This window comes from Epinephelus fuscoguttatus, linkage group LG23, assembly GCF_011397635.1.
Source record: "Epinephelus fuscoguttatus linkage group LG23, E.fuscoguttatus.final_Chr_v1".
NCBI classification, from domain to species: Eukaryota; Metazoa; Chordata; class Actinopteri; order Perciformes; family Serranidae; genus Epinephelus; species Epinephelus fuscoguttatus.
Genome location: NC_064774.1, coordinates 25030212 through 25046481, shown reverse-complemented (window position 1 = coordinate 25046481; position 16270 = coordinate 25030212). Strand labels below are relative to the sequence as shown.

Genomic DNA, 16270 nt, shown 5'->3' with positions numbered 1-16270 from the left:
GTCACCCGGGTGTGTGTGTGTGTGTGTGAGAGAGAGAGAGAGAGAGTGATGGCTGCAAGTAGCACTTCATCCCCAAAGTGCTTAATCAAACCTTGTGACTTATGTCATATGATCCATGCTGGGTGGATATATGTAACACAATTTTCAAGTCTTCTGCAGTAGAAATACTAATTCCTGACACACATCCAAACCCACTGGGAGCGTGTTGCATCATTCAAGTTTGCACAAGAAATATGTTTGACCTCAGACTGCACAAATGAAACAGTAGTCTGCTGTAAGGATGTTTTTATGTGGTTTATTTTCTATTTTCAAGAGACTTGTCACATAGTGAGCAAAGGCTTCTGCAAGCAGAATAAAGCTACTGCAGATTCCCTTCAGAGCTAATCACTACAGTATTTAGAGCAGGTTTTTTCTTTTTTTTTTTTTTTCTTTTTTTTTTTTTTTACAGATTTACACAAATAGGCTGTATAGAGTCTGTAATGTGTGCCAATTCTGTGTCAGGCCACTGAAGACTTCTATAGATGTTTTGTGCTTTGAGGAGTTCTGTGAAAACTGTGAGCGCGTTCTTGTTGTGGTGCTTTCCTGATTCCACAGGCGATTGATTTGTCCGAAGGGGAAGCACACAAAGAGATGGCAAAATGATACTCAAAGAAGCCATTAAAGCTTCAGCATCAGTCACAGCAGTATGATAAAGCTGGTGTCAGAAAGATTTTATTATAAAATAAATAGAGACCAGCTAATAATAGCAAGAACGTGTTGCTGATTTTGATGGCTAAAATCTGACCTGGTTTATTCTCAAGTGTTGACAGTCAACAATAAGTTAGTTGGGGAATGTTTGCATTTATATTCTGTGTCGTGACACCAATGCCTTCCTTCAAAATGCCAAACTAAAGCTAATATGTGTGGAGCATGTGTCTAGGTTTAACCAGGTTCACTGTGACAAGAGCCGTTGTCCAGCTTGTTAGTCAAAAACAGGCTTTTCCGCAGGACTGTGGTTTGGATACATAGCTAGCATACCAGAGAAACTCTGTGTGTGTGTGTGTGTGTGTGTGTGTGTGTGTGTGTGCTGCTGTCTCAGGTGGCTAGACTTAGTCCAGGGCTGAGCCTCTTACAAAGCCATCATCCAAGCATTAGTGTTAGTGAGAATGTGTGTATGTGTGTGTTTTAGTGCGGTAGTGTTGTTAGATTAAAGGCTTAAAGTATGATGGTATTAGTGCTGGCTACCAGGAGAGAGAGTGTGTGTGTGTTTCGTGTGTGTGGTGTGAATCCAGACATCACAACACAAGCCTGGTATCACTTTAATTCACTGATAAGTTTAAACACCAAAATTCACCAAAGTCCGAATGAGGCACAGATCTAAAGAATATGTACAATATAAAAGAGAGACCGATAAGAGCCGTGAGAGAAACAGAAGAGATTACAATACAAAATGTAATGCAAATATAGGAAACATGCACCTGAAAACACGTCACAAATAGTTCACACACGGGCTCGGTCTCACAGAGGTGTGATTAAGCCAGAGGAGGCTTCATCTGGAGCAACACTTTGATGAACAGAAGTCCCCTCTGGGTCAGAGTCATGATATACAGTAGATAGAGTGAAAGTTTCTGCAATACTTCCAGGAAACAAATGTCAATATATACTAACTGTGCAGCTGGCCTATTTAGTTTAACATCACGTTAAAGAAATACAAAAACAGAAGTGAATATTTCAACAATAAGAGTACAGCAAGGAAACAACAAAACATTAATTTTACTATTTTAAATTCAATATAATGTCCCTCTTGGCAGAACTTTACATTTTGATTACATTGTGCCATCATGTACAAAAGCTATAATAATTCCTTATTGAACAAAGAGATGGAAATACAGGCAAAAATAAATCAACCACTGCCCTTAAATTTCTCTCAAACAACAGCAATATATTAGGTGACAGTAGTTATGATTGGTCCTCATGTTTTCTTTAAAGATTCCCAAGATTGATTTCTCTGCTGGATACATGACAGCTTTGTGTTGGTGGGGCAAACAAACAAGCAAACAAAAGAAAGAGGAAAGCGCCTCTGCAGCTATGGAGAAACTGTAAAAGCTGCAGGGCACACTGAACAAAAAGGTACTTGTGACCCTGCAGGGAAGCCTACACACACAAGGCAGCGATTACAGTGAGTTTCTAGCAAACAGTCAGATTCAACGTTTTGACAAGACTCTAATGTAAAACTGTGAACACCCCCTGAGGGAGAGCAGTGGGTAAATGTTTGGGTGATAGTTGGGTGCTGCTTGTGCAAAATTGCCAACAAATACAGAGCAATATTACTGCTTTTTAAACAATATTTATCAGGAAGCTGGATTTTTTTCTTTGTAGGAACTGCGTGCTCTGCTCACAGTTTAAGTGACAATGAGGAAAGTAGGGCATCTAATCTAAGAAAATTTGGTATGTGGATTCTTTGTCTGCAAGTATCTGAAACGTATATTTGTGCAGTGCCCATGCTTGGTAAACAGATATCAGCAGTACATTTGATTACTGAGGGGATGCATAGTATGGCATTTTTTTCTGAATTGCAATCATTTGCAAGGGACTGCCAAGGAATGCATATTATCTTTTCAAGTGAATGAATGATGTGTGGTCTCATGGTAACACATAATGCACAACAAGTATGCATATTTCCGTGAAGTTGTTATTAAATCCAGTCCATCAGTCTATCCCAGCTCTGTGCCTGCAGCAACTTTTATTTTCACGACAGTTTTTGTCAATCCAGTGTAGCAGCACTGTGATTTCACAAGTCAGCTGACTGGTGAAGAATGCTGGGAAAGGGAATTCCTGCTCTGTCCGTTTTAATTCAATGGTATGGTCACGTTCCTCGATAAGTGCAGTCACAAGACTCTTATCACAGCACTGAGGATGTCAGAATACCATTCTCTCTGTGAGTGTCTGTTCATTTAAGCGTCTGTGTGTCTTTCCCTGCACACACTGTCAAACAAAATACTTCTATCATCTAAAATTATCTTTTTTTTTTTGTCTCAGAATGAATGCATTATGAATGAATTGCAGAACTGAATGGATTCCTTCACACCACTTCTCACAGTTTGTGAATGCTTTAACACAATTCCCTTTCTTTTAGTGAGTCTGTGTGTTTATGCATTTATTCTTATACATGTGGATCAATCATCAGCCAACAGGACAACCTGGCAGTCTGAAGGCATCTGGTACAGGACTGTCAAGCTTACAAATGATTTTATAGATTCCTTTCTTCCAGCAGGGGTCGCTGTCTCTCCCAGTCCAGATGGCTGAGTAAAACTCCCTCAGAGCCACTTCTGATACCTCTATAAACCTCTCTGGGACCTGCAGACACAAATATGGACGTCAAAGGATAAATACTTCAAGGTCTACAGATGTAGGGCTTTAAAATTCTGAACACAATTATACATCTAATCTTGCAAGACTAAAATTATCCTATTATTTTATCTCATATAAGCTACTGTACTTGTGTTTATTTTAACAAGATTTACAGGGCAGTGAATGGTTCTATAACCTCAATAGGAAGCAGATGACAACGCATGTTATGATGGCTGTTCAGAATTTTAGCATCATTGTTATTAAAGTCCTTTCACACCTACAGTGCACCCACGCAGATGTTTTCACAATTTCACTGATTGGATCTCTCTGGGAGTATACAGACTGCACCTCATTGATATAACCCCTTTTCTCCTGTTAGATGCAATTTCTTATCCGTGCGTGGAATCTGGTGACCTTACGTGATAGGATATTGTAGCAAGAAGATAGAAGAAGAATAACGTTAATGAGTGCTCTATTCCATTAAGCGTCACCGAAAGCCATGTCATGTGAAAAGGCATGCATAATACTTGGGCCCTGGAACTGTTAATGGAGCGTGGGCATAATTAAGGTTATTAATTACACCTGTGCTCATCCTGGTGTACGACATGTCAGAATATGTGGAGCTCAGCTCACAGTTTCAGCCTGAGCAGAGGTGTAATCAGCCAGTAAACTCCTAACACCTGTATGGGTGAGCACAGACCCTAACAACTGTATTTTTGGAATCTCATAATGAGCTGTATGACGTCACACGGCAGAGGTGATTTAGTGTTACTGCCACTGGTCTACTTCATATTTAGTCGGTGTTAAATTGTCTTCAAATTTCTTACCACGTGGCCGGTTAGCTCAGTTGGTTAGAGCGTGGTGCTAATAACGCCAAGGTCGCGGGTTCGATCCCCGTACGGGCCAGGAAGATTTTGCAGTGAAATCATGATAAGTAAGTTGAATACTCATCATCCAAGTACCACCATCATCATGAAAGGAAAACATCCTCCGACTTCGGTAATATAAGTAGTCTCTTGAATAGACTCAATAGAAACCATTACCGAACATAGGCAACTGATGAGCTTAACTCATAAGTCTGCCAAAGGTGTTGTAATGTGTTATGAAATACCTTCAGTATTCAATGGCAGTGTTTGAAGTGAATTTCCGTCAAGGCAAATGGAAAAATACAATGTTCACCTTTATGGAAATTTTAATAACAATAACATAATTATTTCTATTATAGTCGTTTTCATTAATATTACATCCATATTTCCTCTAATAAATGACTCATAAGAGTGTTAATACTAGCTATGACGAAACCATCAATCAATACGAACCATACGTCGTGATTATTGATAATGATTTATCACAAAAATCCTTGGTATATTGGACAGAAACTCCAAACTGAATCTAAGTGTCAGTATTGCCTCCTTCATTTCAGTATGTTGCTCACTGGGAGTGTCAGTATTGTATATGATAATATAATGATATCGTTTTGCAGTGCCCTCATAATGTGACATTAACACTCATCAACACAAATTTTAACCTTTCTGGAGATTTTACTGACACATTCATATAAGATTTTTAGCACTACTTTGCTCCTATTATTATCATTAATTTAATTATGTATTTAATATATTATTTATTTTACATTCATATTCGTTTGAGTATGTTAAAACTAGCAATGGAGGGGTTATCCATCAAATGATGATAATGAATGAATGACAAAAATCCTTACTTTGGCTGATGGGAGAGTTAAATTCTCAGTGTCTGAATTACTTGATTCATTTCAGTCTCTAGCCTATTTCAAATTATAGTAGTGCTTATAGATTATCAACATACAACGTCTGTTTGAATAATAATTCGCCAGCAGGCGGCTATTGTGAAGTAATAAACATGGCCGGTTAGCTCAGTTGGTTAGAGCGTGGTGCTAATAACGCCAAGGTCGCGGGTTCGATCCCCGTACGGGCCAGAAAGATTTTAGAATGGATACTTGGTATAATGACACTGATGAACAAATACTCCCATTACTACAGAAAGAAAACACAATGCTAATATATCCCCAATAGAAACTAGCACAAAGTTCGAATTCATGTGCTGCGCAGTATGTCACTTAATCTTTAAAATATTCTCAGGCCGACTTTTTAAGTAAACTTGGGTTTAGAGAAACAAATTTGAAATTGAACAAATTTACCATTTTAACCGTTGAGATTTAACCAGCCTATTTATATTATTATTATTATTATTATTATTATGGTATTTTATTTTTATTTATTTATTAAATGCATATCTTTAAATTAATTACTTATTTAGAATGTTAAAACTAGCTATGTGGGGGTTGTCCATCTCAGCCACATTCTCTGGAACAACACTATTTGCCAAATTATCATTTACAATGAACCATACATCATGGTTGATATTGAGTGAATAACAGAAGATCCTTATTGCAATGTCTGTTATCATAATAATTAACGAAGGGACGGCCATTGATCTATTAAAAACATGGCCGGTTAGCTCAGTTGGTTAGAGCGTGGTGCTAATAACGCCAAGGTCGCGGGTTCGATCCCCGTACGGGCCAGTGCACTTTTGACTTACATCTGGTGCCCATTAAGTAGCACTTCATCTTTGTTGATCCAGAATTACACATTCATTGTGTATCAGGAAAACAAGAAAGTGTAAGTGCACGGTGCACTCAACATATGACACAAAAGAGTGTACATCTGAAAACACTATCATATATCATTAGTGAGAACAAAAACACAGTTCCTGCCCCATCATTTGCACAGTGTGCACCCTAACATTAACAGGTGCATGCAATAGCTACTACATTTTCACACATGCCTGTGCAGAGACTACCATAAATGGGCTTTTTATATCACAGCAGTTGAAAGACATTCATACATCAAGCACATTTAAACAAGGTTTAACTCTTTAATAGTGATGATTTAAGACAACTAAGCCTGAGGAGGATGAATTAAACACAGCTTTAGTTTCCATTCCATTTAATGAAAAGACTAAAATGAGCAGGAAAAACACTGTATGTATGTGGACAGAAACTCTCAAGGTAGTAAGTTAAAAATAAAAATTGATTGGCCCTTCTTTCATCTTGTCTTTCCCTGACATCAGCTTGTCAGCTATGGTGAAAATATAACATCCCAGACAGCACAAGTCATTCTTTATTGGATAAACCAAGGCCGTGTCATTATAGACAACAGTTAGAGTTTGTGATGTACATCCTGTTCATATATTATTTCATACATTATAAAATAAATACCTTGGGGTGTCCTTGTGTTTACGGAAAATGACATACTGCCATTAAATAAAACTTGGAGCAAATCAGATTCAAGGTACCCAGGCACACTCTCCCCACACTGACAGAGCTATACGGTATTAAAGCATCCACCCAAGGACTATAACCATGCTGCATACTGACACACTCCCCTTACCTGGTAGACGTTACTTTTATTGTAGTGCATGTTCAGTATGCGGTAAAGCTCTGTGTCACGGCCCACTCGCAGCTGACTCTCTCTGCCCAGACGAGGTGCACCATCCCTGGATTGCACAAAAAATATATTAATATTTAAAATATTGAATGTATTATTCAACTAGTATTATTAGTAGTGGAATTTAAGTCCTAGTTATTTAATTCCTATTTAATTCCTGAGGGTGTTCAATGCATGCACTATGGCGAATGTTGACCACTTAAACCAAAATATCAATTTCATATACACTTACACTAACAGTTGTAAACCAGACCCAACACTGATAATTGTTGTCATAAATAGGAAGAGTGGTGGGAACTGATGGAAATTCACATTTAATATAACTCATGAATATAAAATATGATCTGTAATCTCTTTGCCTCAAGCATCTCTTTGCTTGGCTGATAATAGGACAACTGCATGACTGTCAGAGAGGAAGCGATGGCGCTTCACACTGTTGCACAAAACAGGAAAGCCTGCAGCATGATACAACAAAGTTTTGTCACTCTGGTTTTTGTAATTCTTTCTCTCTACAAATTACCAAATGTGTAGGACAGCATATGCACAGTATCTGATGCATAAATCAGACAAAGTGTCAGCTAATGTGAAAGCCCAGTGCCAACATGCAAGCTCCTAAACCCAGTCAAACAATGGAAGTTTTGCAGCAAATGAGTTTGACGTGAACCAGTGCCAACTCAAACCAACCGGGTGAGAGCCTCGCGGACAGCCTGTCGTGCAAAGCGCTCCATCTGGATATAGAAGAACTCTCTGAAGTTGCTGAACCATTTAATCATCTGGGAGGTCACACAGCGGTTAAACTAGACAGCGGACAGGAAAACAGCAGGACAGGAAGTGAGCAGGTGAGGACAGCGAGAGAGGGGTGCTTATTAGATGATTTCGTTTGGCATTAATAATTATATAAAAACATTTGACTTCAAAGAGAGTTTTAAAAGCCAGTAGCTCAGAGAAAGAGAGAAATTGTTTTGATGCTTCATAATGGAAAATGTTAATATTCACTAATTAATACCATAATAATACATGAGAACAACATTTCTTTCTTTATTTGTAAACTCCACCTTGGACTGCACTTGATCTGCTGATATTAGTTTATTACAGATGTATGGGTATTAACAGATATTCAAACACAAATTACATATTTTTTTCCAAACTCAAATTTTATGTAAATATGACCTTTGATTTTGCCTGTCAGAGCCAAAATATTGTCATTTGTCTTTGATTATTCATAATAATTGTATTTCCAATACAATTATTATGAATAATTGTATTTCCAATAGTTTCTAACAGCTATTAAGACTGTTGTAAAACAACCCCAAACATTTCATCAAAGCAGTCCCCGCTCTGACTTCAGTTTAGAGCTCAGTCAGTTCAAGCTAAATTATCTGACTGGAATATTTCCTTCACTTCAATCTATTGCTTTTTAAAAATTCCCAAAATTGCTTGTGGTAGGGTTGCCCATAAACAAATACAGTAATATGAAAGGCTAACATCACGATGACTTCCGATCTGATGGCCATGTGATTCATACATAAACGTGGCCTGTTAGCTCAGTTGGTTAGAGCATGGTGTTAATAACGCCAAGGTCGTGGGTTCGATCCCTGTACGGGCCAAGATGTTTTCATATGAACAGGAACTCTTCATAGTCCTACTAATACCAATAATTGTGATGACAAAAAACAATATACAGTAGGTAGGTTGTGTTCACAACCACAGCTTGCACCTTGAAAAACCATTGCTATACTCACTCATGAATTAAAATAGCTCTGACACATTTCACCTCATCCTCATTTCCAATCAGTGCAAGTAGAAGGGTATACGTATAAGTTTGCTTCCGGTGGCAAAATTACATCTTCGGAAGTTCAACTGTGGTGAAAGAAGTATGTGTGGAGGAGAGATTGATTGTCATTGTGTTTAACATGCCATAAAATCTATGATACTGGCTCTGAAAAATACAAAGTGCCCCGCATGAGAGATGCTGCCTGGCTGGCAGTGAGTTGAAGACAGGCATGGGGAAATGTAAGAAAATAGAAATTGTACCAATTACATTATATTTCGCTGTATTTATTATTATTAGCAGGCTAGCATTCAGTGTCTTTCTGTTGAAAAGGATACGATCTCCATTAATTATACATTTGACAGTAGTGAAAGTACCATAAAGAATTTAAAAAAAAGATCTACAATCAGATTTGCAACCCAATAGCCTACTGCACATAGGCTAAATAAATCAACTGATCTTTAACCTGTGGCTGATACAACATTCTCTATGCAACAAACCCACCACGTGACTGTGGGTGTGTGTTCAGTGACTTTTCTGTACCAGAACTGTGTGCAGATTGTTCCAAAAAAAAGAAGAAAAAATCCATCTCTTTTCATGTACCTAGGACTTTCTTTTCTGTTTGCAGTGGTTTTTCAAAGAGGTATTGAGTATTTTTATATTTGTGTTGTATTGAAGTGTAAAATTGTGCCTCACATATAACCAGAGGTGGAAAGTAGCTAAGTGTATTTGCACAATTCAAGGTACTTTACCTGAGTATTTAAATTTGATGCACTATTTTTTTTCAGAGGGAAATATTGTGCTTTTATTACTTAGCTATAATTACTTGTTACATTGTGGATGTTGAATGAAGATGAATTTTGGCTGCTATGTCATTATCCGACTTTTATTATAGTTTAAAGAAACCTTGATCCAGCACTGCGATGGGGTACACACACCTTGACATCAGGGAAGTAAGTCTTGAGTGTATTGGAGCTGGGATACCGTGTGTAGAAGAACATGAGCTTGGCTTTCTTCAGATGGCAGGGAGACAAACCTTCCTGGGTGTATACATGAGGCCAGTTAAGGAGATACACATATGTCCTTTTTCACACACTCATGAACAAACACACATCGCTCCCTCATTCCTCCCCCCTTGCTGAAAAAAAAGGATATTCCCCCAGCAGTCAGGAAGAGCTCTCCTCCATCCATCCCGCCTCCTCCCCTCATCCCCCCATCTCCCCTCATCCCTCTCTCCCTGCCTCCATGAGCGTGGCGTGCAAGGGAGGCGTCCAGGTGACCGAGCAAGGGGAGCGGTGGGAAAGAGGGGTGAGATGAGGGGTGAGACGAGAACTCCAAGAAAGGGTCGGAGTTCAAATAGTCCTTGCGGGACGGGGGGAGGTGGGGGAGCTGAGGGTGGTGAAGGGAGCGAGAGAAGAGCTGCTGCATGGAGTAGTGGAGAAGGGGGAGAGGGAGAGGGGGAGGAGGCGGAGGAGGGGGAGGGGGAGGCGCCGGGAAGGAAGATGAGGAAGAGGAAGAGGAGGAGGAGGATGGATGGAAGGTGGAGGAGAGGTCTTTGGGTTGTGATGCTGGAGGCATGAGGGGAGGATGAGAAAGAGGAGGAGGGCGAGGTAGAGAGGGGTGATGGAGGGAGAGGCTCGGATGAGAGGGATTCAGGTGAGTAGAGAGAGGTGGGCCGAGGAGTGGGTGGGCTTTTCGTATGTCAGGTGACCTCTGAACAGCCAATGGCATTGCCAGATCTGATGGTTCAGTGCGATGAGGCTGTCCAGGAGGCATGGTGCTCCCGTTGCTCCTCTTTTGGAGCTCTTTTTCTCTTTCTCCATCCTGCCTTCCTGTCTTTTCATCCTTACCTCTTAATTTTTCCTCCCCTCTTCCTCTCGTTAAAAGTCCCATCCACACTCCCCTCTCCCTCCCGTCATCATTCCCCGTGTCTGCGGGGAGGAAAGAGATGGCAGCAGGAGGAGAGGAGGGAGTGACATCTGTCATCTCGGTGTAAAGGCGGAGAACTCGGTCAATGACTCGAGCAACAGCGCTGCCCAGCTCCAGCTTCAGAGCCTGAGCAAACTTCTGCCCTCCCTCCTCCCCTTCATCTTCTATCCCTCCATGCCAGTCTCCTCTGACCAGCCCTCCACAATCCAACCACAACCCCGCTCCCTCCATCACACCCTCCAGGTGCAACCCTCCACCTCTCCCTCTCTCCGTCCTCCCCTCTCTGTCTTTTTGCCTCTCCTCTCTCTGTTTGTGGAAGCTGTCAAAAGGGGAAACGGAAAGAAGGGAGAAAGTTTCCTTTTCCATCTCTCCACCGTCAATGTCCTCTTCATCATACATCCCTTCTGCAATGTCCTCCTCCTCCATCATCCCAGCATCTCCTTCTCCTCCTTCTCTGTTTCTGCACCTCCTTTTCTTCTCCTCCTCTGCCATGTGCTTTTCCCCAAAAGCCCTCCATACTTTCTCCTGCAGGGCCTGCAGTCTCTCTCTTGCCTCCTCCAGCTGTTCTTTCAGCTCCTCCCTCTCTCTTCTCTTCCCCTCCCTACCTCCCTCGCGCCTCCTCCCTCCCTCCTCTGCCTCTCCATCTCTTGGCCGGCTCTCCAGCTTCATCCTCTTCACTTTTAAGACGTCCTGACTCCACTCAGCCGCGAGGGCGGCATCACTGTGCCTCTTCTTAACTCCCAACAAGCTGTCCTCTCCCTCCATTACTCCTTCCTCTGCTCCATCCATCCCTTGCTCCACTTGTCCATCCCTCTCTCCCCTGTCTTCCTCCAAATTTCTGTCCTCCAGGTGTCTATGTGTGCCCAGGTTTGTGTTGAGTTGCCCTCCAATCCTCCTGGGGGCTCCTCCCGGCTGGAGGAGGTGGTGGATGAGGGGGAAGCCAGGAGGTCTGAAGGCAGGAGGAGGGCGGCCTGCACTGGGCTGAGGATGAACTCCAGGGAGATCTGTAGAGCCCTGAGTGGGAGCAAATGCGTGCATCTGGGGAGCAGAGTCATTGAAAAGATCTGTGGGGGAATCCATCACTGCAGAGAGAGACAGAGGAGGAAGGAGAAAAAAAGAATGATTGTTTTTTTTAATTAGTGATTAAACTGGATTGATTTGGGTTCATATTGGTTTGACAAAATTGAGCATTGTGAAGGTTTCACTTTGGGCGTTGGGTAATTGTAATGGGCTTTTCTCTCTATTTGAATTTACAAATTTTTACAAACCAAACAATCAGTCTATTAATAAAACAAATCATCAGACTAATCTAGAATGAAAATAACCATTAGTTGCAGCCCTGTAGAAAACAGTTTAAGCTCCACCTTAAGCAACAGCAAAATGCTGCTTTGATATAAATACATGAGCAATAACAATCAAATGATATAATATATAATGCTATAACAGCCACACGGGTTACTTTTCTGTATTCAAGTAATAACCTTAAAGATTTTCATTTAAATGAATGCCTGTTAAGTCATTATCTACTTCTGAATGAAGTAACAGTAGTGTCCAACCCTCTGAAAAAATCACGAGTGGCGCAGTTAGTGACACGTTTATCACTCAGCAGTGGTTGGTCTGCCAGAGGGGGTAGGTGGAGCTAACGCAACCAACTGCCTCTTCAATTTGTGTGGGAAGTAGAATATTGTTTTTTCCGTTCTCTGCTATAGCGATGCATGTAAGCTGTTACAACGGTCAGGTGCCAACTGCCAAAAGAATGGCGTCACACTGGCGACACTGCTTTGATCTCTGGGAAGTGAGATTCAAAAACACACCCCCAATCACAGCTTATTGCCATAGGTGCTGCCAAAGAGGACTTCTGCTTACCTGGATAGCTAAACAGGTCACTGGCCAATCACAGCACACAGCCACTTCCACTTGTAATAACAATGAGCTGCAAATGTCCTTGCACAGAGCTGCAAAATAGAAGCACACATTGTAACAGTGTTGAAGAATTTAGGAAAGCACAGAGTAGATGAATTCCCAAGTGGTCCAAACAGTTATTCAAAGGGTCAAAATCCACCTCCATGCCTTTTTTTAACATAGGAGGAACAGCACTTTACAGAATGACCAAAATCCAATGGAAGACAGAGAGAGAGGGTGTCAACAGACCGGGTACCAGGCTAGTTGCTGGTGTTGCAGTAGGTTAACATCTGGCTGATGATCTTTGTCACATATCAGCTACCTCTCTTCCAACTATCTTTCCTGTTTCTCTCAACTGTGTGCTGTCTAAGAAAGCACAAATGTTATAAACAAAAAAAAAAAGTGACAAAATGGCGGGAGACAGCTGTGTACGGATGATGATCTTGTGCTAAAATACTGCAGAGCATTTTTGCTGGAAAATGTCTTTTTTATTGCTGGGAAATGTGGGTAATTAAAATACTGACAGTGGGTACTTCTAAGCAGCCTCCATACAATACCTGGAAAAGCTTATAAAACCAAAAAGCGAATGCTGGGCTTATGAATAACAGCACATTTCACTATTTAATCAAGATCAAAAACACACATCCCAATTCCTTTTTTTTTTTTTTTTAGTATGTAACCTCTCCGTCCCGACACCCCTCTCCCCTTTTTCCTTCCTCTCTATCCCTCTCTCATCCTCTCTTCCTCTCTTCTCTCTGTTATCAGTGCAGGCAGCTTGTTAAGCACTGTTTGATCAGAGTGTTTACCGTCAAACACACTCACACACACACACACACACACACACATTCACACAAAAGCAAAAGAGGCTTGAGAGAGGGCTGACAATGGTCAATGGTCCTTGGGGAGTGAAATAGAGTGAGAGCAGCATGTATGTGTGTGTGTGTGTGTGTGTGCATATGCAAGAGTGTGTGTGAACAGCAGTCCTACTTAGCATTGATAACACCCCTAATCCACTTCAGATGGATACACTACCGCTCACCGAACAGAAAGATGGATGGATGATAAATGGACAGATGTAAGGACAGACTAAAAGAGGTGTAGTAGGCAGACGAAATGTGAACACAGACAGTATTTTATTTTTTAAGCCGACTGAGCTACTTGATTGTCAGTGGCTGGAATTAAAAATGATTAGACCACAGATAGATAGATAGATAGATAGATAGATAGATAGATAGATAGATAGACCAGTGCATAGGTCCCCTGTGCAACATGAAGAGAATAATCCTACTATAAATAGCTAAATATCAATTATTCAAATGCCCTGTCCTCTCTACTATAATACAGCCCAGATGGCAAACCAGCCAATGCGCTTATATCAGGGACAGATTAGCTTTTCAAAGCCAGCGGAAAGCTGCGCAAAATATGAACACTGAGCAATGAAAATGAAAGCTATTAACCACTAGATTAGACTTAAGAATGGTACTCTTGGACTGCTGTGGCTGGCACTGGGAAAACTGACAAGAGAGGGAATGCACACTAAATAAAGCACACACAAGTCACTGGTATTATATAAAGTATATTTAGAGATTCTAATGTGGGTGTATGTGTTGATAGCATGTTGTAATACACAAGAAAAACACACAAGCCAACAGGTTACCCCAATTATTAGGCCCTCGGGCCTATTTGCATCCAAGCAGTTCACACTGATTAAAAAATATATATTTGTGGCCTAATTGTATTATAAAGGGAAAGCTAAATATGTATGGTTTTCAAATAAATTCCATTAGCATTATATGGGTGAGCTATTTGTCTGGGCTTATCTATCACTTTGTTTAAAATTATTTTTGAAATTATTTTAAAATATTTAATTTAATGTATGTTGCCCATACCTATCTATCTATCTATCTATCTATCTATCTATCTATCTATGCAGGTGGAAATACCGCCACTTTGAATAATTTATATAATGTTTGAAGCTTATGTTTGAAGCCTCCGCGTGGCAACATCTGCCGGTTTTGCCACGCGAGAGGAATCCGCTTTGGCCATTCTGACGCACGAGCTGTCAGTTTATGTGTGCGCGCGCCCGCGGTGCGTCCTGTGACTAATTGGCAGCGGTGGACTATAATGTCGCAGTATGAAAGAGAAAAAACAAACACACACAGAGAGCAGTAGAACAGACACTGACCCTTGTAGCTTGTTCACCGTGGAAAATGTCAAACATTATGTTGCGTGTGAAGTTTAAAAATTTTACTCACTCTCAGTCACAGAGAGGAGCTCCAGCGGTGTCCGCTCCCCGACGCTTCCCACTCCAGTGGCCGTTCCTGTGCGCTCTGCCTCGGTCGACTGTCTTCAGCTGGCACCGGGCGGGCCTCGGACATCGGTGCGGGCAGAAAAAGAACCAGCCAGCAGCGAGTTTCCGGCTATTTCCTGTTCTCCTCTGCTCTTTATTTGTCCTTTGTTCCGTAACTCTCGCAGTTTTACTCTCACTCATCCACCGCCTCCTCTTTACTCGAGTTGTGTCACTGTGCAGGTTTTTTTTCCTCCCTCGCCAACCCATCTATCTCTGGCTGGCATCATCCTCACGCGCTGCTCCCGGTGTGGAGTGGCGCGCGGTGGGCGGGCGGGCTCGAGAGCTGGCCACTTGATGGTCCGGTCCCTCCCATGTTGGCATGACCCCCAGTACACACACACACACACACACACACACTAGAGATGCTGGTTTAAATAGTCAGAAGTAACGCTAACTGATTTCAGATTAATGCATTTTTGATAAGTCATGATAGCAACAGTTTGTTGCAGATGGCTACTTGTTCTCCACACAGACACACCCACAGGTAGGCTATGGAGATGGGAAGTTGACCAAGACTGAGCAGCCTTTCTAAAGCCCAACAAAGTCTGTAGAGCTTCTGCTGCATTACAACAGTGAGGTGACAGACTTTTAGCAGCATGTTCTCATGTACTGTAAGGTTATATTCACCAATGAAAGTCAGGTCATTCATTAACAGTTTTATCTCATCACAAGTATTTTCTATGAAACCAGGCACAGAAACTAACACAGAACTGACAATACATCCCTAATTTGACTCAGCACAAACAAAACAAATCCAGAATTAAGGCACTAAAGAGTTACTGCAGAACTTTGTAAGCCAAAAGTAATACTTAATTTAAAGGTCGGCTCACCAATGTTTGGCTCACCAACATCTGGTTCAGAAGTAAGGCGAGCACGCTTTAAGTTAGCAGAAAAAATAAGTAAGCACACATTAGCAGGTGCTGGGCAAGCAGGCCATCTGTGATATGTCAAACAGGGTGGAAGAAACACTGATTTGTATTGTGAAACTGCTTTATTCAGTGTTTTTATCGATTTTAATCACCTGGTCAGTTTGTTTTGGAGGGAAGGAGACGTCTGCGGATAATTCGGCTCCTGGTGAAAACCTCCTGAACAAAAATATAGGTAGCTATTCTATGCTTACATTATTTCAAGATATCACAGTATTGAAATAAAACCAGTCTTGGAGTCAATCCCATAATGACTGAAGGTAAACAGAAGTAAATGGACCATATTTTAACGCAACACAGGAAAAATACCCCGTTTATCAAAGCCTTTATCAATTTTAGTGAAGTCCGATTTGAACTGTCTTTGATGATTTACTTCAACCTTTTTGCTTAAATCAACCAGTTTCAAGGAAAACAATAATGTTGATGCTTGACCTTGAGCAGCACTTTGCCACCTGTTGCTGGGAATGTTGCCCTTCAGAGCCAGCCTCCAAAGTGCTCACAAGGTCTCCCCAGGAGCCCAGAGCCAGTTTCCATTCCTAACTTTATTGAGACCTCCTTATTATTATCTCTTTTTTTT

General features: G+C 41.2%; 1 protein-coding gene and 4 non-coding genes across 6 annotated transcripts; 4 read left to right on the top strand and 1 right to left on the bottom strand.

The window, feature by feature from the left end:
- Positions 1-302: 302 nt before the first annotated feature.
- On the bottom strand, positions 303-15026 carry prox3 (prospero homeobox 3). 2 transcript variants are annotated; one of them, XM_049568765.1, is made up of 7 exons: positions 14673-15026; positions 12382-12470; positions 9742-11597; positions 9525-9638; positions 7500-7612; positions 6759-6864; positions 303-3336 (listed from the first exon to the last, which is right to left on the bottom strand). In XM_049568765.1, the coding sequence occupies exons 3-7, from the start codon at positions 11593-11595 to the stop codon at positions 3163-3165; spliced, it is 2361 nt and encodes a 786-aa protein (XP_049424722.1). In that variant the 5' UTR covers positions 11596-11597; positions 12382-12470; positions 14673-15026; the 3' UTR covers positions 303-3162. The 2 variants fall into 2 exon arrangements, with proteins under 2 accessions (XP_049424722.1, XP_049424723.1); XM_049568766.1 differs by having other exon boundaries at positions 9525-9632.
- Positions 4163-4236, top strand: trnai-aau (transfer RNA isoleucine (anticodon AAU)). The gene has a single exon. It is a non-coding gene; the product is annotated as a tRNA-Ile (tRNA).
- trnai-aau (transfer RNA isoleucine (anticodon AAU)) lies at positions 5211-5284 on the top strand. Its single transcript has one exon. It is a non-coding gene; the product is annotated as a tRNA-Ile (tRNA).
- Positions 5817-5890, top strand: trnai-aau (transfer RNA isoleucine (anticodon AAU)). The gene has a single exon. It is a non-coding gene; the product is annotated as a tRNA-Ile (tRNA).
- Positions 8349-8422, top strand: trnai-aau (transfer RNA isoleucine (anticodon AAU)). The gene has a single exon. It is a non-coding gene; the product is annotated as a tRNA-Ile (tRNA).
- Positions 15027-16270: the final 1244 nt, after the last annotated feature.

Bases quoted from the DNA above. Each gene is read 5' to 3' on its own strand.
- prox3 (XM_049568765.1), bottom strand. From the start codon at position 11,595: ATGGATTCCCCCACAGATCTTTTCAATGACTCTGCTCCCCAGATGCAC. The intron at 6,865-7,499 runs GTTGGTTTGAGT...TGTGCAATCCAG, and splicing joins GTCCGCGAGGCTCTCACCCG to GGATGGTGCACCTCGTCTGG. The intron at 3,337-6,758 runs GTAAGGGGAGTG...TTGTGTCTGCAG, and splicing joins ATAAAAGTAACGTCTACCAG to GTCCCAGAGAGGTTTATAGA.